At 43.8% G+C, this 20,360-nt stretch overlaps 1 protein-coding gene across 1 annotated transcript in view; it reads right to left on the reverse strand.

Moving 5' to 3' along the window:
• poln (polymerase (DNA directed) nu) overlaps positions 1–20,360 on the reverse strand; it is a 247,595-nt gene that overhangs the window by 211,271 nt on the left and 15,964 nt on the right. The window contains exons 7-10 of the mRNA XM_072257436.1: positions 18,170–18,226; positions 15,567–15,620; positions 11,951–11,959; positions 8,230–8,295 (exon numbers count right to left, since the gene is read on the reverse strand). Of these exons, the coding sequence (XP_072113537.1) occupies positions 8,230–8,295; positions 11,951–11,959; positions 15,567–15,620; positions 18,170–18,226 (186 nt within the window). The remainder of the gene's footprint in view (positions 1–8,229; positions 8,296–11,950; positions 11,960–15,566; positions 15,621–18,169; positions 18,227–20,360) is intronic.

Genomic DNA, 20,360 nt, shown 5'->3' on the forward strand with positions numbered 1-20,360 from the left:
AATCCTCCACTATGTCCACACTGACCCCCTGGATGGAAACCGGTCACCGGTACCTTAGCTCTCCTCAGGTCTACCACCAGCTCCTTAGTCTTTTTCACATTAAGCTGCAGATAATTCTGCTCACACCATGTGACGAAGTTTCCTACCGTAGCTCTGTACTCAGCCTCATCTCCCTATGTGCAATTTAAATTGGGATTATAGTATGAACAGACATCATGGGCAAAAGAGCCTGTCCCTATGATGTATGATCTATGTTACATGTTACTACAACAGAGTAATAATTAAAAATTTATACTGAGTCATGTCGGTAATGGTACACGATGAGCAATTTGCTGTGAGGGAGCAACGAACTGGGCCCGCCAAAACAAAATGCACGCGCATTTGAAAACCCGCACTGAAAGAGAGTGCCTCTCACACGTAGGAAGCCCAATTGATTCACCGCATAATTTATCGGCTCTTGAGCACTTGCCACATTCTCACAGTCGATCTGATACTGTACAATCTATGTTCTATAACTTGTTATTCCCAACCAAATCTCATCGATCCAATTTACTGCTCTGCGTTTTCCAAAATGAAGGAACTGGCTAGTATCCTTGGTATGGCCTATGCTAAACTGTACTCTGATTGCAAAGGACACCAGGACACATGCTTCTTCCTGCTCACCATTTAAGGAGATCCCATCTGTGCATGATAACACACAGCTTGGTTCCTGGCAGAATTCTGCCAGCAACCTTCTGATTCCATCACCTTCCCAGATGAAAGGTCTCAACCCAAAACATCAACTGTTAATTTCCCTCTGTAGATGCACCTGACCCACTCAGTTCCTGCAGAAGACGGTGTGTTGCTCCAGATTCCAGCATCTACAGTCTCTCTTCCTCACCTTCTCACTCAAGATCACCCTTCACCACAAGTGTCCATGTTGTGGTTGTACTGACTTCTAAGCTCCAGCACAACCCTGCTCCAATTCTTTTATGTTCACATTATTATACAGTAAATTGAAACAATAAATACTTTTCTGTAATATTCCTGTGTAGAGAGTGTAAAAACTGACAAGTTTCTAATTAATTTCTGTGATTCACGGGTTGGGGTCATTACCTCCAGGACTAGGATTTAATGACAATCAATAATTTTTCCTCTCTGTTACTCTCTCATTTCTCTATTCCTCAGGATGTAATGTTGAGGCTTTATAAAACATGGGTCAGAGCCTATTTGGAGTATTATGAGCAGTTGTAGGCCCCATATCTAAGAAAGGATGTGCTGCCATTGGAGAGGCTCCAGAGGAAGTTTGCAAGAATGATCTCTGGAATGAAAAGTTATGAGGAGTGTTGGATAGCCCTGGGCCTGTCTTGCGGGCGTTTGGGTGAATGAGGGAGATCTTATTGAAATCTACTGGATATTGAAAGGCCTAGTTGGAATGGACATGCAGGCGATGTTTCCAATAGTGGGAGAGACCAGGACCAGGGGCAAGAACCGCAGAATAGAAAAGACGTCCCTTTAGATGAAGAGAAATTTCTTTTGCCAGCAGATAGTGAATCTAGTCATAGTCATACTTTATTGATCCCGGGGTGAATTGGTTGGATCTGTGGAATTCATTGCCATAGATGGCCATGGAGTCCAAGTCGTTGGGTATATTTAAAGTGGAAGTTAATAGGATTTTGATTAGGAATTAGGATTACAGGGAGAAGGCAGGAGAATGGGGTTGAGAGGGATAATAAATCAGCCATGATTGAATGGTGGAGCAGATACAATGGGCCGAATGGCCTAATTCTGCTCCTATGTCTTATGGTCTAAGAAACTGATTCTCAGATTAGTATTTGGTGACATACAATATATATATATACACTTTAATAATAAATTTATTTTGAACTTTGTAAATAGAAAAAATATCAACCGAGCAAATTTGAAAACTTTGCTGTTCATTTTGTTGCTGTGTATCCTACCAGTTTACCACAGATTCAACCCTTCACATTAGTTGGTCATACTAATCCCAGAAATAATGACTGGGCATGCAAGAGTTAACCTCATTACTGCAGACTTGAAGTCATGAGTTATCTGGTCAATGAAAGCAAAGCTGACATTTTTTCCTTCATGCATTAGTAACCACATTGGTTATTACAATTCAGCAGGCTCCTGGTCTCCATTCCAGATGCAAGCCTTTTAATTCAAGGATACGGTTAATTAACCAAATTTAAACATTGCAGATGGAATCTGAACTCCTGACACTTGATCAGCACAGGTCTCTGGATTGCCAGGCCAATAATTTACCCACAGTTCTACCATTCCCCTGGCACAGATGGTTGACATCTGTACCCTAGAATCAGGAACAGCCATGAAGTATCATGAGTGATCCTCAGATCTAACAAGCAACCTAGAAGCTTGGGGAACCCAGAATGGTTTGCACCCATTTGCTCTTTTGTCCTGTTTGAACCCAAATTGCTGGAGGGCTGGAGAAAACTACTTTTAGAAAAGTTGCATCATTGATGGTGAATCCTAAATGCAAACATATGCATCTAATCAAAATTATATGTAAAGTTAAAAGATGGAGATAAAGATTAGCTTTATTTGTCACATGTACATTGAAACATACAGACAGTGAAATGTGTTGGTTACATCAGATCAACTCAGCAAGAATTTGTGCTGGGCGGCCCACAAATGTCGCCATGGTTCTGGTGCCAACATATCGCATGCCAACAACTGACTAAACCTAAGCGTACATCTTTGGAATGTGGGAGAAAACGGGAGCACCCAGAGAGAAATCCGACGCTCATGAGGCTTCTGTCAGTCAGCTGTCTAGATATGCAAGCCTGGGCAGTACAATATGGAGAGCAAGCCATTGCCCAAGTAATAAGCTCCCCCTCTCCACACATCTGATGAACCCAAAGGAAAGGCAGAGATTGATTCAGTTCGGTACCAGCAGCATCACAGGAATTGCCAGACAGCATTGAACCCGACATAAGACCGCCTTAGGGACTCTAGCTCCAGATTTTTCCCTCGAGGTTTACTTCTGAAGCCTTCCCCATGAGTGAGTATAGCCACAAGGTAGCAGAAGTTTGAGATCAGAGTTTTTTTTCCTCCTAGGTGAGCTGCCAACCACAGCTGACGAAGCCATCTGCCTGAAGCGACTGGTTTTAAGGCACCAGTAACCTGCCTTTGCCCTTTCTCCTGTCCACTGGACTTTGAAGCTAAGCCACACATGAAGGCCAGGAGCTGGACTTGGTTGTCAGAGACTATTTAAGGTACATGACATTGGGAGCATTAAGTAGGTAGTGGGAGCTTATCCCCCCACCCCTACCCCGGCTATAAACCCACGCTATCACAGGGAAAATGTACAAACTCCTCACAGACAGTGATGGGAATCGAAACCCAATTTTACAGCAAGTGTTGTACAGTGTTACATTAACCACTACACTACCGTGCTGTCCTAGGCCTCTCTGTGAATATTTTGAGGTGTTCCCTGGAAGTGTTACCTGGTGATGCAGGTAGACAAGATGATAAAGAAGGTGTTTGGCAAGCTTGCCTTCATTGGTCATAATGCTGAGTACAGGATTTGGGATGTCATGTTCAAAGTACATTCATTGTAAATTAAACATTATACAGTGATGAGATTTGTCTCCTTACAGGCAGACACAACACAAAGTAATCCAGAACAACCCAGTTCTGGTCACCCTGTTATATGAAGGATGTCACTGAAGTGGAAGATGGTGCGAGAAAGATCAACAAAGGTGCAACCAGAAATGAGGGGTTTGCGTTATAAGAGAATGGGATAGGGGCTTGTTGGGTCAGGAGGGTGGGATAGGGGCCTGTTTTTTAATTTTTTTTGTTGTTCTGCTGAACGTTGTGAGCATGCTCTGTTGGCTCTGGAATAGGTGGCGATAGTTAGACTATAGGACCATAAGTCATAGGAGCAGAATCAGGGAATTTGGCTCATCGAGGCTACCCTGCCATTCAGTCATGACTGATCCTTTTTTCCCCTCCTCAGCCCCAATCCCCAGCCTTCTCGCTGCAACCTTTGATGCCGTGTCCAATCAAGAACCTACCAAGCTCTGTCTTAAATATACCCAGTGACCTGGTCTATACAGCTGCCTGTGGTAATAAATTCCACAAATTCACCACCCTTTGGCTAAAGAAATTTCTCCGTATCTCTGTTTTAAATGGACTCCCCTCGATCCTGAGGCTGTGCCTGCTTGTCCTAGACTCCCACCACCATGGAAGACATCCCTTCCACATCTACTCTGTCTAGGCCTTTCAACATTCGAAAGGTTTCAATGAGATTCCCCTCTCATCGCTGTAAATTCCAGCAAGTACAGGCCCAGAGCTATCAAATATTCCTCATATGATAACCCTTTCATTCCCAGAATCATTCTTGTGAACTTCCTTTGAGCCCTCTTCAATGCCAGCACATCTTTTCTTAGATGAGAACCCAAAACTGTTCACAATACTCAAGCTGAGGCCTCACCAGTGCCTTATAAAGCCTCAGCATCACATCCCTGCTCTTGTATTCTAGACCTCTTGAAATGAATGCTAACATTGCATTTGCCTTCCTCATCACTGACTCAACCTGCAAGTTAATCTTCAGGGTGTTCTGCCCAAGGACTCCCAAATCTCTTTGCATCTCAAATTTTTGGATTTTCTCCCTATTTAGAAAATAGTCTGCTCATTTAATTCTACCACCAAGGTGCATGACCATGCATTTTCCAACATTGTATTTCATTTTCCTCTCTCTTGCCCATTCTCTTAATCTATCTAAGTCCTTCTGCAGCCTATCTGTTTCCTCAACATTACCTGCCCCTCCAACAATCTTCATATCATCTGAAAACCTGGCAACAAACCCATCTATTTCATCATCTAAGTAATTGATACACAGCATAAAAAGAAACAGTCCCAACAGCAAACCCTGCGGAACACCACTAGTTACTGGCTGCCAACAGAAAGGGTCCTTTATTCCCACTCGCTGCCTCCTACCTATCAGCCAATGCTCTAACCATGCCAGTAACTTTCCTATAATACCATGGGCTCTCAACTTGGTAAACAGCCTCATGTGTGGCACGTTGTCAAAGGCCTTCTGAAAGTCCAAATATACAACATCCACTGAATCCCCCTTATCTATCCTATTTGTAATCTCCTGAAAGAATTCCAACAGGTTCGTCAGGTAAGATTTTCCTTAAGGAAACCATGTTGACTTTGTACCAACTTGGCCTGTGTCACCAAGTACTCCATCACCTCATCCTTAAAAATTGAGTCCAACATCTTCCCAACCACTGAGGTCAGGCTAACTGGTCTATAATATTCTTTCTGCTGCCTTCCTCCTTTCTTAAAGGGTGGAGTGACATTTGAAATTTTCCAGTCCTCTGGCAGCATACCAGAGTCCAATGATTATGAAAATCATTACCAATGCCCCCACAATCTTTACCGCTACCTCTTTCAGAACCCTAGGGTGCCGTTCATCTGGTCCGGGTGACTTATGTACCTTTAGGTCTTTCAGCTTTTTGAGCACCTTCTCCCTTGTAATAGTAACTGCACCCATTTCTCTTCCCTCACACACTTCAATAAATGGCACACTGCTAGTATCTTCCACAGTGAAGACTGATGCAAAATACTTATTTAGTTCATCTGCCTTCTCCTTGTGCCCCGTAATTATTTCTCCAGCCTCATTTTCCAGCGGTCCTATATCCACTCTCATCTCTCTTTTTTTTTTTACATACTTGGAAAAAGTTTTTACTATCTACTTTGATATTGTTTGAAGCTTGCTTTCATGTTTCATCTTTTCCCTCCTAATGATTCTCTTAGTTGCTCTCTGTCGGGTTTTAAAAGCTTCCCAATCATTTGTCTTCCCACTAATTTTTGCTTTGTTGTATGCCCTCTCTTTTGCTTTTACTTTAGCTTTGACTTCCCTTGTCAGCCATGATTGTACTATTTTATACTTTATACTTTTTTTTGTATATTTTGCCATTTGATTATTTCTTCATTCTTGGAATACATCTATCCTGCACCTTCGTCATTTTTCCCCGAAACTCACGCCATTGCTGCTCTGCTGTCATCCCTGCCAGCAGCTCCTTCCAATTTACTTTGGCCGGCTCCTCTCTCATACCACTGTAATTTCCTTTACTCCACTGAAATACTGCTACATCACACTTTACTTTCTCCCTATCAAATTTCAAGTTCAACTCAATCATATTGTGATCATGACCTCCTAAGGGTTCTTTTACCTTAAGCTCTCTAATCGCCTCTGGTTCAGTACATAACACCCAATCCAGTATAGCTGATCCCCTAATAGGCTCAACGACAAACTGCTCTAAAAAGTCACCTTGTAGTCATTTAACAACCTCACTCTCTTGAGATCCATTTCCAACCTGATTTTCCCAATCGATCTGCATGTTGAAATCTCCCATGACAATCAAAACATTGCCCTTTTGACATGACTTTTCCATTTCCTGTTGTAATTTGCTGTCCATATCCCAGCTACTGTTGGGTGGCCCATATATAACTGCCATCAGGGTCCTTTTCCCCTTGCAGTTTCTTAACTCAACCCACAAGGATTCAATATATTCCAGTCCTATGTTGCATCTTTTGACTGATTTGATGCCATTCTTTACCAACAGAGCCACACCACCCTCTCTGCCTACCTTCCTATCTCTCCGACACAACATGTAACCGTGGACATTTAGCTTCCAACTACAATCATCCTTCAGTCACGATTCAGTGATGGCCACATCATACCTGACAATCTGTAACAGTGCAACAAGACCACCCACCTTTTGTTTTATACTTTATGCATTGAGATATGAGACTTTGAATACTGTGTTTGCTACCCTTTTTGATTCTGAATCCCTAATGCACTGATACTCACCCTACTGGCTGCAATTATGACCTATCAGCTGCCCATCCTTACTGACAGGCTGATTGCACACTATCTTTGCTTTTTTACCATCCGTCCTATCCTGAGTTCCTTCACTCTGGTTCCCACCCCCCTGCCAAATTAGTTTAAACCCTCCCCAACAGCTCTAACAAACCTGCCTGTGAGAATATTGGTCTCCCTCGGGTTCAGGTGCAACCTGTCACTTTTGTACAAGTCATGCCTCCCCCTGAAGAGATCCTAATGATCCAAGAACCTGAAGCCCTGCCCCTGCTCTAGCTTCTCAGCCATATATCAATCTGCCAAATCATTCTGTTTCTACCCTCACTGGTGCGTGGCACAGGCAGCAATCCAGAAATTACCACCCAGGAGGTCCTGCTTCTTAGCTTTCTACCTAGCTCTCTAAATTCTCTTTTCAGGATCTCTTTACTATTCCTTCCTATGTCATTGGAACCAATATGTACCAAGACATCTGACTGCTCGCCCTCCCTTTCCAAAATGTTGTGGACACGATCTAAGACATCCCTGACCCTGGCTCCTGGGAGGCAACATCCCATTCAGGCGTCCTATTAACGTCCACAGAATCTCCTGTCTGTTCCCCTCACTATTGTAACCCCTATCATTACCACTCCCTCTTCTCCCTCTTTCCCTTCTGCACCATGGACCCATGCGCAATGCCTGTAAGCCGGTCTCCATGGCATTCCCTAGGGAGGTCATCTGCCACAACAGTATCCAAAACTATTTACTTATTTTTGAAGGGAATGGCCACAGGAGTGTGTTACTTTGAACTTTGAATCTGGCTTTTTTCCCCTGACGTGTAGGAGGTTGAGAGGTGACCTTAAAGAGCTTTCTAAAATCATGAGGGACACCAATAAGGTAAATAGCTACAGTCTTTTCCCCAGGGTAAGGGAATCCAGAAGAAAAGGGCATAGATTTAAAAAGAGAGGGGAAAGTTTTGAAAGGAACTTTGGTTAGCTTTTTCACACAGAAGGTGGTGAATAAAGAAAAGCTGCCAGAGGAAGTGGTAAGAGGTTGGTGCAATTATGACATTTAGGAAGCATTTGGACAGGTACATGGATAGGAAAGGTTTAGAAGGATATGGGCCTAACCCCAGCATATGGGACTAGTTCAGTTAGGCAACTTGGTCAGTTCAGACAAGTTGGGCCAAAAGGCCTGTTTTAGCGCTGCATGACTATGGACTGAAACGTAGAGGGCTTTGTGTGCTGTGGTAAAGATTTCACTCAAATCCATAATGAGAAGGGGCCAATTGATTTTAAAAGGCGTTCCTGATTTATGTTAGACAATGGCCTGTGCACTCATCTCTGCACCACAGTGAACAGTGTGAAGGAAACCACAGGGTGACTGAAAGCACTTACAGGATGCTTGGCCGACAGCCTCCCACTGACAGTGCCAGTCTGATTCCACGTAGGGGACACACAACCCTGTGTAAGAAAGACGAGAAAATATATCCATTAGAGAAAGAACATGCCACCTGATGAGACACGGAACAATAGAAAGAAGCAGAGAGAAAACACTACAGGTAGTGGAAACCCGGGGGGTTCACTCCGGGCAAAAATGGGATAACAGATAAAGTCACCAGGGTCCCCTGCCATCCAAGACAAGCCCTCTTCTCATCAGGAAGGAGCTACAGGAGCCTGAAGACCCATACTCAACATTCTAGGAACAGCTTCTTCCCCTCCGCCATCAGATTTCTGAACCATGAACAATTCTCTTTTGCACTGTTTATTTTGATTTTGTAATTCTTTTATATCTTGCACTTCCATAAAACTACTACTTTTGTGACGTACGTCATTGATAGTAAACCTTATTCTGATTCGGAGTTCATTCCTAAATATCAACTATTTAATGACAGTGCAGACTCAAGGCCCTACTTTGATATCATTTCGTTTTTTTGCATCAGCTCCAGCTTCCCTGTTATATGGATGTTAATGAAATTAGATAATAGAACATAACAGTAGAGCATGATACAGGCCATTCAGCCCACAATGTTGTGCTGACATTTCAATCTATTCCTAGATCAATCTAACCTTTCCAACCCACGTAGCCTTCCTATCTAACAGTCTCTTAAACTTCCCCTAATGTATCTGTCTGCATAGGGTAATGTAATTGGTGGAAATGTATATAATTCACAACCACCGACACTGAGGTGGGGTTTCACTTTAAGAAGTTGGTCTGATGTGATGCCAATCATTACCTGGTCCCACACATCCAGGACGTCTCTGCACGTTTAGCCAGAAAGTTAATTTTTTCTAAAGTCGATCTAGTTAGAGGCTACCATCAGGTACCTGTATGCTCGGGGGACATTCCCAAATCAGCTGAGATAACCCTGTTAGGTCTGTTTGAGTTTCTGTGCATGCCGTTTGGGCTGAAAAATACAGCAGAGACTTTCCAACGGCTGATGGACTCTGTATTTAAACACATATTTTCTTTTTGTTTACCTGGATGACATAATTGTTTGCCAGTGCATCCAAATCCAAACAGTATCTCATCTCAGCACACTTTGAGTACTTTAGCCAACACAGTTGATTATTAACCCTGCTAAATGCAAGTTTAGGTCATCAACTATTGACGGTCTCAGCTATCACATCTCTGTAGAAGGTGTGAAACCCTTCCCATCAAAAGTAGCCACTATTGTGGATTTCCTACTGTCCTGCACTACAAAAAACTACAGGAGTGTTTAGGCATGGTGAATTTATATCACCGCTTCATTCCGCAAGCTGCTGAACTTATGGTTCCCCTATATAGTGTGCTTAAAGGCAATACCCCTAATCATGTGCTCGACTGATCAGCAGACATGACCAGGGCATTCGATGACACCAAACGAGCTCTTTCTAACGCAAACCTACTGGTGCACCTGCTCCTTATAGCCATCACTACTAAACCCCCAGACCATACTGTGGGTGAGGGGATTGATGGATTGAGGTAGGGTGAGACAGGAGTCTCAGGTGATTGATGGAATGAGCAGGGTCTGACAGGGGTGTGAGGTGACTGATGGATTGAGGAGGGTTAAGACAGGATTTTGAAGTGATTGATGGTTTGTCGAGCGGGGAGACAAGAGTCTGAAGTTATTGATGGATTGAGGAGGGGTGAGACAGGAGTCTGAAGTGATTGATGGACTGAGGAGGGTTGAGACAGGAGTCTGAGGTGATTGATGGACTGAGGAGGGGTGAGACAAGAGTCTGAAGTTATTGATGGATCGAGGATGGGTGAGACAGGAGTCTGACGTGATTGATGGATTGAGGAGGGTTGAGACAGGAGTCTGAAGTGATTGATGGATTGAGGAGGGTGAGACAGGAGTCTGAAGTGAATGATGGATTGAGGAGCGTTGAGAAGAGTCTGAGCTGATTGATGGATTCAGGTGAGGTTAGATAGGTGTCTGAACTGATTGATGGATTGACTAGGCGTGAGAGAGGTGTCTGAGTTTATTGATGGATTGAGGAGGGGTGAGACAGGAGTCGGAGGGGATTGATGGACTGAGGAGGGGTGGGACAGGATTCTGTGCATGAAGTTGTACGCCTTCTTCAGCCGACAGCTCCATCCCCCGAAAGGAAATACAGCTGTAACGGCTGTCCACCATTTTCATTTTCTTCTAGAGGGATCGCCATTTCATAGAGTTCATTGACCACAAACCCCTCCTTCAAGCGATGGCCAAAATATCAGACCCATGGCTTACATGGCAGTAATGCCACCTGACCAACATATCCAAGTTCACAACTGATATACCATATATCAAGGGGAAAAATAATGCCATGGCTGATTGCTTCTCATGGCCAGACATTGAGGCCATTCACAAAGGGGTTGACAATGTCACTTTGGGCACCATCACATTACTGACCCTGAAGTTCAGGCTTACTGAACGGCAATCACGAGCCTGCAATTAGCTGACATCAGGTTCAGGAAATCTGCGATTTCTCTCCTGTGTGATGCCTCAACCAGTCGCCTTTGCCCAATAACGTCAGCAAAGTAGAGGCAGGCTGTTTTTAACTTCATACGCGGCCTCTTGCAACCAGCACAGAAGGCCCCACAGAAACTGGTTGCACTTAAGTTTGTGTGGCACAGCCTTGGAAAGGACATGCTTGGTTGGACTGCAGTCTATGTGGAGAGCCAGAGAGCTAAAATTAACCGTCATGTTCAGGCACCACTGGCATCTTTTGAAGTCCCTGAGTGACGGTTTGACCACATCAATGTGGACTTTGTTAGTCCCCTTTCCGCCTCCCATGGTTTCACACACTTTCTTACCGTGGTGGACCATATCACCAGGTGGCCAGAGGTCATCCCTATAGCATCGACAATGGCTATAGAGTAGACATTCATTAGCACAAGGTTGCTCGGTTTGGCACCCCATCTGATATTTCCTCTGACTGCAGTCCCCAATCCTATCAGACCTCAGGGCTGCAATGGCCCAAAACCTCAGCTTTAAGCTAGGTCACACCACGGCATATCACCTGCAGTCCAATGGCCTACGTAAGCAGTTTCACTGTCCCTTAAAGTCTGCACTGAGGGCTTCCCTGACCCATGATTGTTTGCATGATTGTCTCCTGCTCAGCTCAGAACAGCTCCAAAAGAGGACCCGCAGTTGTCCGTGGCAGAGTTGGTATACAGGCAGCCAATACGAGTGCCAGGTGATTTGACTCCTGATGCCACGACTGCCTGGTCGGCCTCTCAACAGTGTTCCACCCTCCTCAGTAAATTCAATTCCTTTACAGCCATTTATCAAGCAGCAGTAAATGAAGGCCACTGGACCTGCAGTGTTGTCCAGAAGACATTTCACCACTCATCCAAGAGACTTCTTCAGATCTGATCCATGGTGGGTAGTTTTCTGGTTTATAAATTCAGTGAGTTGTTTAAAGGTGTAGCAATCACATGAGGGTCGTTAAGAGTCGTTGAGGTAATAAGAGAGCCATTAGTCTTATCTTTGCATGCATGGAGGTGTGAACTGTTGTGGAGATGCTAGGGTAAAGATGTTAGGACTACATTGTAAATAGTCGATAGGAGGTGTCGTACCCCACTCCCCCGTTCAGGGATGGGTTTTCCAGTTTGACAAAGATGGCTTCTTTAACCCCTCTTTCAAACCACCTGTCCTCCCTGTCCAAAAAGTGCACATCACAGGAGTGTCTACAGTTTGGACTTTTATCACAGAGAAGAGGGGTAAACCTGAACATATTTTGGTACATCGTCTTAAACTGGCCCACCAAGATTTGGAGGATTCCGCTGCCATGCCCCTGGCGTCACGACATGACCATGAGCATGTCAACACACCTCTGACGAGCCCAAGGCACCTTCTATAACCCCACCCATGGAGCATAGGACCTGAGCCAGGTGTCCAAGATCTGGACAGGCTCACAATGCCGGTTTTAGTGAATTCTGGGAAGAGGGTCTGGAGGATAATGTAATCGGTGGAAACATACAGAATTCACAACCACTAACATTGAGTTGCGGTTTCACTTTAAGAGGCTGGTCTGATGTGATGATGTAATTACACAAAGTACTTTTAGCGCACTTTGTGTTCGTTTTTTTTGTGTTAAATAAATGAGTTGCTACGGTTTTTTTCTTAAACATAAAATCTCTCCACCATTTTATTTGTGAAAACCTACATTTCTACCACCACTCCTGGCAGTGCGTTCCATGCCCTCACCACTCTCTGTGTAAAAAACTTACCTCTGACAGATCCCCTATACCTTCCTACAATCACCTTAAAATTATACACTCTCATATTTCCACTCTGGGGAGAAAGGCGCTGGCTGTCCAATCTAATCTGTGCCTCTTATTATCTTATACATACATCTCTATGAAGTCACCTCTGTAATACCCATGTGGTCCAATTTCCATCCATAATACACAGAGTAGAATTAGGCCATCCGGCCCATTCTATCATGACTGATTTACTTTCCCCCTCAACCCCATTCTTCTGCCCTCTCCCCATAACCGTTGTCACCCTTACTAATCAAGAACCTATCAACTTCTGCTTTAAATATACTCAATGACTTGACATCTGTGACAATGAATTCCACAGATTCGTTACCCTTTAGGAACAGTCTTTATATTTTAAATAGTGAGGTTAATTATTAAAATATAAATATTTTCTTTTTTTTACATTTTTAAAACGATTGACCTTTTGGCACTAAACCAAACCTTTAGATATCAACATCTAACCCTCACCAAGAGTACTTATCCAAAACAATGAGAATTGTGCCAAGGTGCCTATTTAGGCCTTGTTGAGGATGCACAGGAGATACCAAGTCACCAGGGTTACTTGCTTCGCAGCAGAGAAAGGAAATTATTCACGATTTATTGTTTTATTTTATATAGAGATATAGCACGGTAACAGACCCTTCATGGCCAATGAGTCCACACTGCCAATTATACCCATGTGACCAATTAACCTCCAACTTGTACACCTTTGGAATGTGAGAGGAAACCCATGCAGTCACAGGGAGACCGCACAACACCTTACAGACAGCAGCAGAACTGAACCCGGTCGCTGATGTAATTGCATTACTTAACTGTTACACTACTATGCTGCCCCTTGTATACAATAAAGGAAAGGATGTTATAAATCGCAAGTAGTTTTGATAAGACTCAATAAGGCAGGAGTTTTGTAACTGGAGATTGAAGATAATTGACAAAAGGGAGCTGAGGAGGGACTACAATTGTTATCAGTTAAAGTGCAGTGCTTTAAATAGTGGAAGCAGATTCAATAGTAACTTTCAAAAAGGAATTGGACATGTACGGAAGGAAAACAAAAATGGAACAGAAGACTGAATTCTACTCGACTGCCCTCTCCACAAAAAGATGGAGACACAAGACACGTTGTAATCTGGGACAGGGGCTTGACCTAAAACGTCTACCATCTCTCTGCCTTCACAGATGCTGCCTGATGCTTTGAGATCTTCCAGAATTTTGTTTCAAGTCAAATCAAGATGAGTTTATTGTCACGTGCACAAATATAGTGGGGTACAGATACGGAAACAGATTGCATGCAGCAGCGCTAAAGGCACACAGGTACAGACAACACACACCATCAATCATACATAAATTATCAGAGTGAAGAAAGAAAAGACAGTGCAAAACAAAACCTTAGTTCAAATTAACTGCACTCAGAGACTAGACCATTAATGAAGAAGGTGGTCCGCAGTGAGGCAGGGTTAATGTTAAGCAGGTCGGTTCAAGAACCTTATGGTTATAGGAAAATAGCTGTTCCCGAGCCTGGTGGTGTGGGATTTCAGGCTTCTGTACCTCCTGCTTCATAGTGGCAGAGAGAAGAGGGCAGGGCCTTAATGGTGGGCATCCTTGATGACAGCTGCCACCTTCTTGGGGCCATGTCTTCTTAAGATGCTGGTAATGGTAAGATTTTTTGCCCTGTGCAATGAATCTGGCATAGCTACAACTTTCTTTATGTTACCTTTGGATTTTCAAACGTGAAATATGGGCTCAAAACCTGTCAGTATGATGCATATCCTGGCTACTTGTCTGCAGTTCTAAGAAACCGAAGTTCCTACATTCTCCAATCCATACTGAGCCAGGACGACGCAGGACTGCATGGTTGTCATCTCAGGCCACACTGCCACCCAGTGAGCCCTAAAGGAAGTACATGCATAGAGTTGAAGTGAGGACAGCTGTCACATTTTCCTCCTTGGTTGAATATATTGTGGTGGCAGAGAGATTGGGGAGGTGAAGAGAGCACACAGGATGAGGAGAACAGAGGAGAACAGAGCATGGGCAAGAGTTAGGAGTGTGGAGCAGAATGGGGATAGCAATTGGAGTAACACTATTACAGTGCCAGTGACTCCAATTCAATTCCGGCGCTGTCTGCAAGGAGTCTGTACGTTCCTCCTGTGACCGCATGGGCTTCCCCGAGGTGCTCCGGTTTCCTCCCACTGTCCAAAGACGAATCAGTTAGTAAGCTAATTGGTTTCATGAGTGTAATTGGGCTGCACAGGCTCATTGGGCCAGAAGGACCTTTTACTGTATTTCTAAATAAAAATAAAAATATGAAAATATAAAATAAAAAAGAGAGTAAAGGAGTTTGCAGAGACTGAAAGGGAGCAAAGATCCATGGTAGAGAGGACAATGGAGAGGATGTGCAGTGGACGGGAGACCGGAGATGATGGGAGAGAAGAGAATAGAGAAGAGAGTAGAGAGAATAGAAAACAGAGAGTATGGCAGATAGATGGATAGTAGAGAAAATGTAAAGAAGATGGGAGGAAGAACAGAAAGAATAAGATGGGAAGAAAGACAACGGTGGAGGGTTTGGGAATGAAGGACAATGGACAAGAATGGAGAAGGGGGTGAGCAGAGAGGGGAGGAGAGGACCGATGAGGAGTGGGAGGAAAGCCAGAGAGGCATGAGGCAAGATTGGAGAGGAGGAAAGGGGATCAGTGAAGAAAGGGAAGAGAAAGAAGAACAGGGGAAGTAGGGCAGAATGGAGAATATGGGAAAGTACATTGACTATGTAAAAAAAAGGAACAGTGAACAGCAGATTGGTGAGGAGACAGGAAAGAATTGGGAGCATGTATAGAGCAGAGAATGGAGAGGAAGGGAAACTTGGGACAAGAAATTGATGGGAGAGAGGGGGAAGAAATAAAAGATAGAACATTATATCCAAATCTTAATTATTTTGTTTATATTTTCTAAAATCCAATGCCATCAGTGTACCAGCTCATGTCTATCAGATGCTTCTAAAATAATTTACCTTCCTCATGCAGAACAGAAGGCCATCGATGTATGTTGATTTAATCTTATGAATCTGAAAAACAAATTAAATCTGTGCAGGTTACAAGGTGCATGACGGAATGGGCTACTTTTATTCTTCACACTGATTGAAGAATGCTGGGTAAGTCCCTCATCTGGCATTCCTCACTCAATAGATTGTCCAACCCTCCAGTATTATTATGGAGTAAAGATCATTCTCCCAGACACCACAAGAAGTAAATCCCAGAGGATCTTGTAAAGTCAATACAGCCAAATTTTGGACACATGGTCTTTATTATATTTGCATGGTGAGTTTCTATCCCAGACCTTATTCAACAGGTCCTATACCACACGGAGAAGCACCAAAGGACCCATTTTGATGCTGAGAATCCAGGGGTTCCTGGTGAAATAATAGGATTGTTAATCAGTCAGAATGGAAATCTAACAAGTCCCGGAATGGACAAAACCTTCAACAGCAATCATAACATGTGGAGAACATACATGCCGGTGATCAGTGACCCGGATTCAATTCCCGCCGCTCTGTGTATGGAGTTTGTACGTTGAACCCATGATTCTGGTTTTCATCTTAGTGCTTTGATTTCTTCCCACATTTCGAGCTGTACGGGTTAAGGTTGGTAGATTATGGGCATGCTTTGTTGGCGCTGGAAGCATGCAGCTCCTCTGGACTGCCCCCAGCACATCCTCAGACTGTGTTGGTCATTGACACAGATTTCACTGTTTGTTTTGATGTTTCAATGTGTGATCTTTCTTTATAATCGGAGCAGACCTCTGTCATATAGGCACCAACATGGCAGAGAGATCAATGAACATTTGGATTGCAGCAAGAAGGCTGTTGCAGGACAGCACTGAGCAAATAACTCCAGTTAGGTAGGTCTACACCCCCAACCCTCTAAAGGTTATCTTTTTAGTCACATGCACATCCAAACAATTGAAAAGCATTATTTGCATCAAATCAAATCAAATCGATGAGGTTGTGCTGGGCATCCTGCAAGTGTCACCATGCTTCTGGCACCAACATAGCATGCTCACAATCTACTAATCTTAACCGTATGTTTTTGGATTGTGGGAGGAAACCAGAACACCTGGAGGAAACCCATGCAGTCATGAGAGAATGTACAAACCCCTCACAGACAGTGGCAGGAATCTTGGCCCAAAACGTTAACTGTTTATTCCCCTCCATAGATGCTACCTGACCTACTGAGCTTGTTGATCATTTTGTGGGTTCCAGATAACCTTGTTCATGGCTTTTTCCCATGGTCACCCTGATCTTGTCTTATTGTAGATCGTACCTTAGAACTTGGGACAGTACATTGCAGGAACAGGATCCTCGAGCACACAATATCTTCGCATGGCTGAATTGCAAGGTCAGCTGAGGAACACTAGGGTGGCAGAATAAAGTCCCACCGTCAACACTACCTGGAGGGACAGATAGTGATGAGGAAGCAGGGAGTCTGCAGAGGGACTTAAACAGATTGGGAGAAAGAGCGAAGAAGTGGCAGATGGAATAGTGCAGAGAAGTGTATGGTCATGAATGTCGGTGGAAGGAATAAAGGCATAGACTATTTTCTGAATGGTGAGAAAATTCAAAAATCAGAGGTGCAAAGGGACTTGGGGGTCAGGACTCCTTAAAGGTTAACTTGCAAGTTGAGAAGAAGGCAAGTTCAATGTTAGCGTCATTTCAAGAGGATTAGAATATGAGAACAAGGATGTAATGCTGAGGTTTTATAAGGAATTGGTCAGGCGGCCCTTGGAGTATTGTGGGCAGTTTTGGGCCCCTTATCTCAGAGAAGATGTACTGGTATTGAAGAGGGCCCAGAGGAGGTTCACGAGAATGATCCTGCGAACGAAAGGGTTAACATATGAGGAGCATATTACTCTGGGCCTGTACTCGCTGGAGTTTAAAAGAATGAGGGTGGATCCCATTTAAACCTATCGAATATTGAAAGGCCTAGATAAACATAGAAACATAGAAAATAGGTGCAGGAGTAGGCCATTCAGCCCTTCAAGCCTGCACCACCATTCAGTATGATCATGACTGATCATCCAACTCAGAACCCTGTACCAGCCTTCCCTCCATACCCCCTGATCCCTAAAGGGCTAAAGGGCCATATCTAACTCCCTCTTAAATATAGCCAATGAACTGGCCTCAACTGTTTCCTGTGGCAGAGAATTCCACAGATATAAAGTGGATATAGAGAGCATGTTTCTTATAGTGAGGGGTCTTGGACCAGAGGGTACCGCCTCAGAACTGAGGGATGTCATATGAATAGAGATGAAGAGGAATTTCTTTAGCCAGAGGATAGTGAATCTGTGGAATTCATTGCACAGACAGCTGTGGAGGCCAAGTCATCGGGTATACTTAAAGCGGAGGTTGATAGGTTCTTGATTTATTAGGTCAGGGTGTCAAAGGTTACGGGGAGCAAGCAGGAGAATAGGGTTGAAGGGGATAATAAATCAGCCATGATGGAATGGTGGAGCAGACTTGATGGGTGGAGTGGCCTAATTCTGCTCTTATGTCTTATGATCTTATGGTCATTGCATCTTGGCTGGGAATCTTTAGCCTTTCCGAATGGATTGACTCACCTGTCTGTATTCCAGGATTATTTTAGGCAGTGGATGAAGTTCCTGCAGCTGCAGCAGCTGGTAAATAAAACCACACAACAAGACCATCTTAATATTTAAACATTCCAGGACCCCGACTCTGCTAAATTAAGCTCTCTTGTCATCAACTCACAGATAGCTTTCATGTCAAGCAGCTAATCTCGGGAAATACAGTTGATATTTTTATTGGCGAGTACATTCTGAGCATGAATTTTTTATAAGGCAACCAATCACTTAAACAACCCTTTTAAAACCCCATAATTTATGGCAACAAAATATAAAAGTATTCTTTTTCTGAATAAATCTCACTTAGCCGCATGACGTTTGTACAGAGTAACAGCAAGTATAAAATAGAACCAGATCGGGTTACACGCTAAGCAGGAATATAACATGTTTCAATTAGAGAAATATTATTCTTCCTGCTTGCCCCAGGGCTTGGAACTTGTAATTCTCTGCTCATGCAAATCACAGATTCATACCATGCAAGAGGTGGTTCAGCCCATCGTGAAAATTCTATCCAATTGGACCCACTGTAAGCAGACCCCAGGTTATGACAGGGTCCTGTTCCTGAACCCCAACTGTTTGTAACACAAACTGTTTGTAAGTCAGGACAATAAAGAACAATAAAATCGCGCGGGAGAGGACCACGGAAAGTCAGGATCTCAGCTTCTTACACGCCAGAGAAAAAAATCCCAGATTACCCAGTCTCTCCTCATAATTTGAGTCCTCTAGTCCTAGTAACATTTTTGTGAATCTTTTCTGCACCCTCTCTAGCTTAAAAACATAGAAACATAGAAAATAGGTGCAGGAGTAGGCCATTCGGTATGATCATGGCTGATCGTCCAACTCAGAACCCTGTACCAGCCTTCCCTCTGTACCCCCTGATCCCTTTAGCCACAAGGGCCATATGTAACTCCCTCTTAAATATAGCCAATGAACTGGCCTCAACTGTTTCCTGTGGCAGAGAATTCCACAGATTCACCACTCTCTGTGTGAAGAAGTTTTTCCGCATCTCGGTCCTAAAAGGCTTCCCCTTTATCCTCAAACTGTGACCCCTCGTTCTGGACTTCCCCAACATCGGAAACAATCTTCCTGCATCTAGCCTGTCCAATCCTTTTAGGATTTTATATGTTTCAATAAGATCCCCCCTCAATCTTCTAAATTCCAACGAGTATAAGCCTAGTTGATCCAGTCTTTCATCATATGAAAGTCCTGCCATCCCAGGAATCAATCTGGTGAGCCTTCTTTGTACTCTCTATATGGCAAGAATGTCTTTCCTCAGATTAGGGGACCAAAACTGCACACAATACTCCAGGTGTGGTCTCACCAAGGCCTTGTACAACTGCAGTAGTACCTCCCTGCTCCTGTACTCGAATCCTCTTGCTATGAATGCCAGCATACCATTCACCTTTTTCACCGCCTGCTGTACCTGCATGCCCACTTTCAATGACTGGTGTATAATGACACCCAGGTCTCGTTGCACCTCCCCTTTTCCTAATCGGCCACCATTCAGATAATAATCTGTTTTCCTGTTTTTGCCATCAAAGTGGATAACCTCACATTTATCCACATTAAATTGCATCTACCATGTATTTGCCCACTCACCTAACCTATCCAAGTCACCCTGCATCCTCTTAGCATCCTCCTCACAGCTAACACTGCCGCCCAGCTTCGTGTCATCCGCAAACTTGGAGATGCTGCATTTAATTCCCTCATCCAAGTCATTAATATATATTGTAAACACTGGGGTCCCAGTACTGAGCCTTGCGGTACCCCACTAGTCACTGCCTGCCATTCTGAAAATTAATGACAAACATAAGAACAACAAAAAACATAGAACACTACAGTCCAGTACAGGCCCTTCAGCCTCTGATATTGTGCTGACCTTTTAATCTACTCTAAAATCAATCTAACCCTTCCCTCTCACAAAGCCTTGTATTTTTCTATCATCCACATGCCCATCTAAGAGTTTCTTAAATGTTCCTAATGTATCTGCCTCTACCACCATCCCTGGAAGCGTTTTCCATGAACCCACATCCTTCCTGCAGCTGGTGACCAGAACTGCACATAATACTCCAAGTGCAACCTCACCAACATCTCGTACAACATCCCAACTCAGCACCCTGCTTGATCAAGGCAAGTATGCCAAACACCTCCTTCATCACCCAGTCTA

Source organism: Mobula birostris, chromosome 5, assembly GCF_030028105.1.
Source record: "Mobula birostris isolate sMobBir1 chromosome 5, sMobBir1.hap1, whole genome shotgun sequence".
NCBI classification, from domain to species: domain Eukaryota; kingdom Metazoa; phylum Chordata; class Chondrichthyes; order Myliobatiformes; family Myliobatidae; genus Mobula; species Mobula birostris.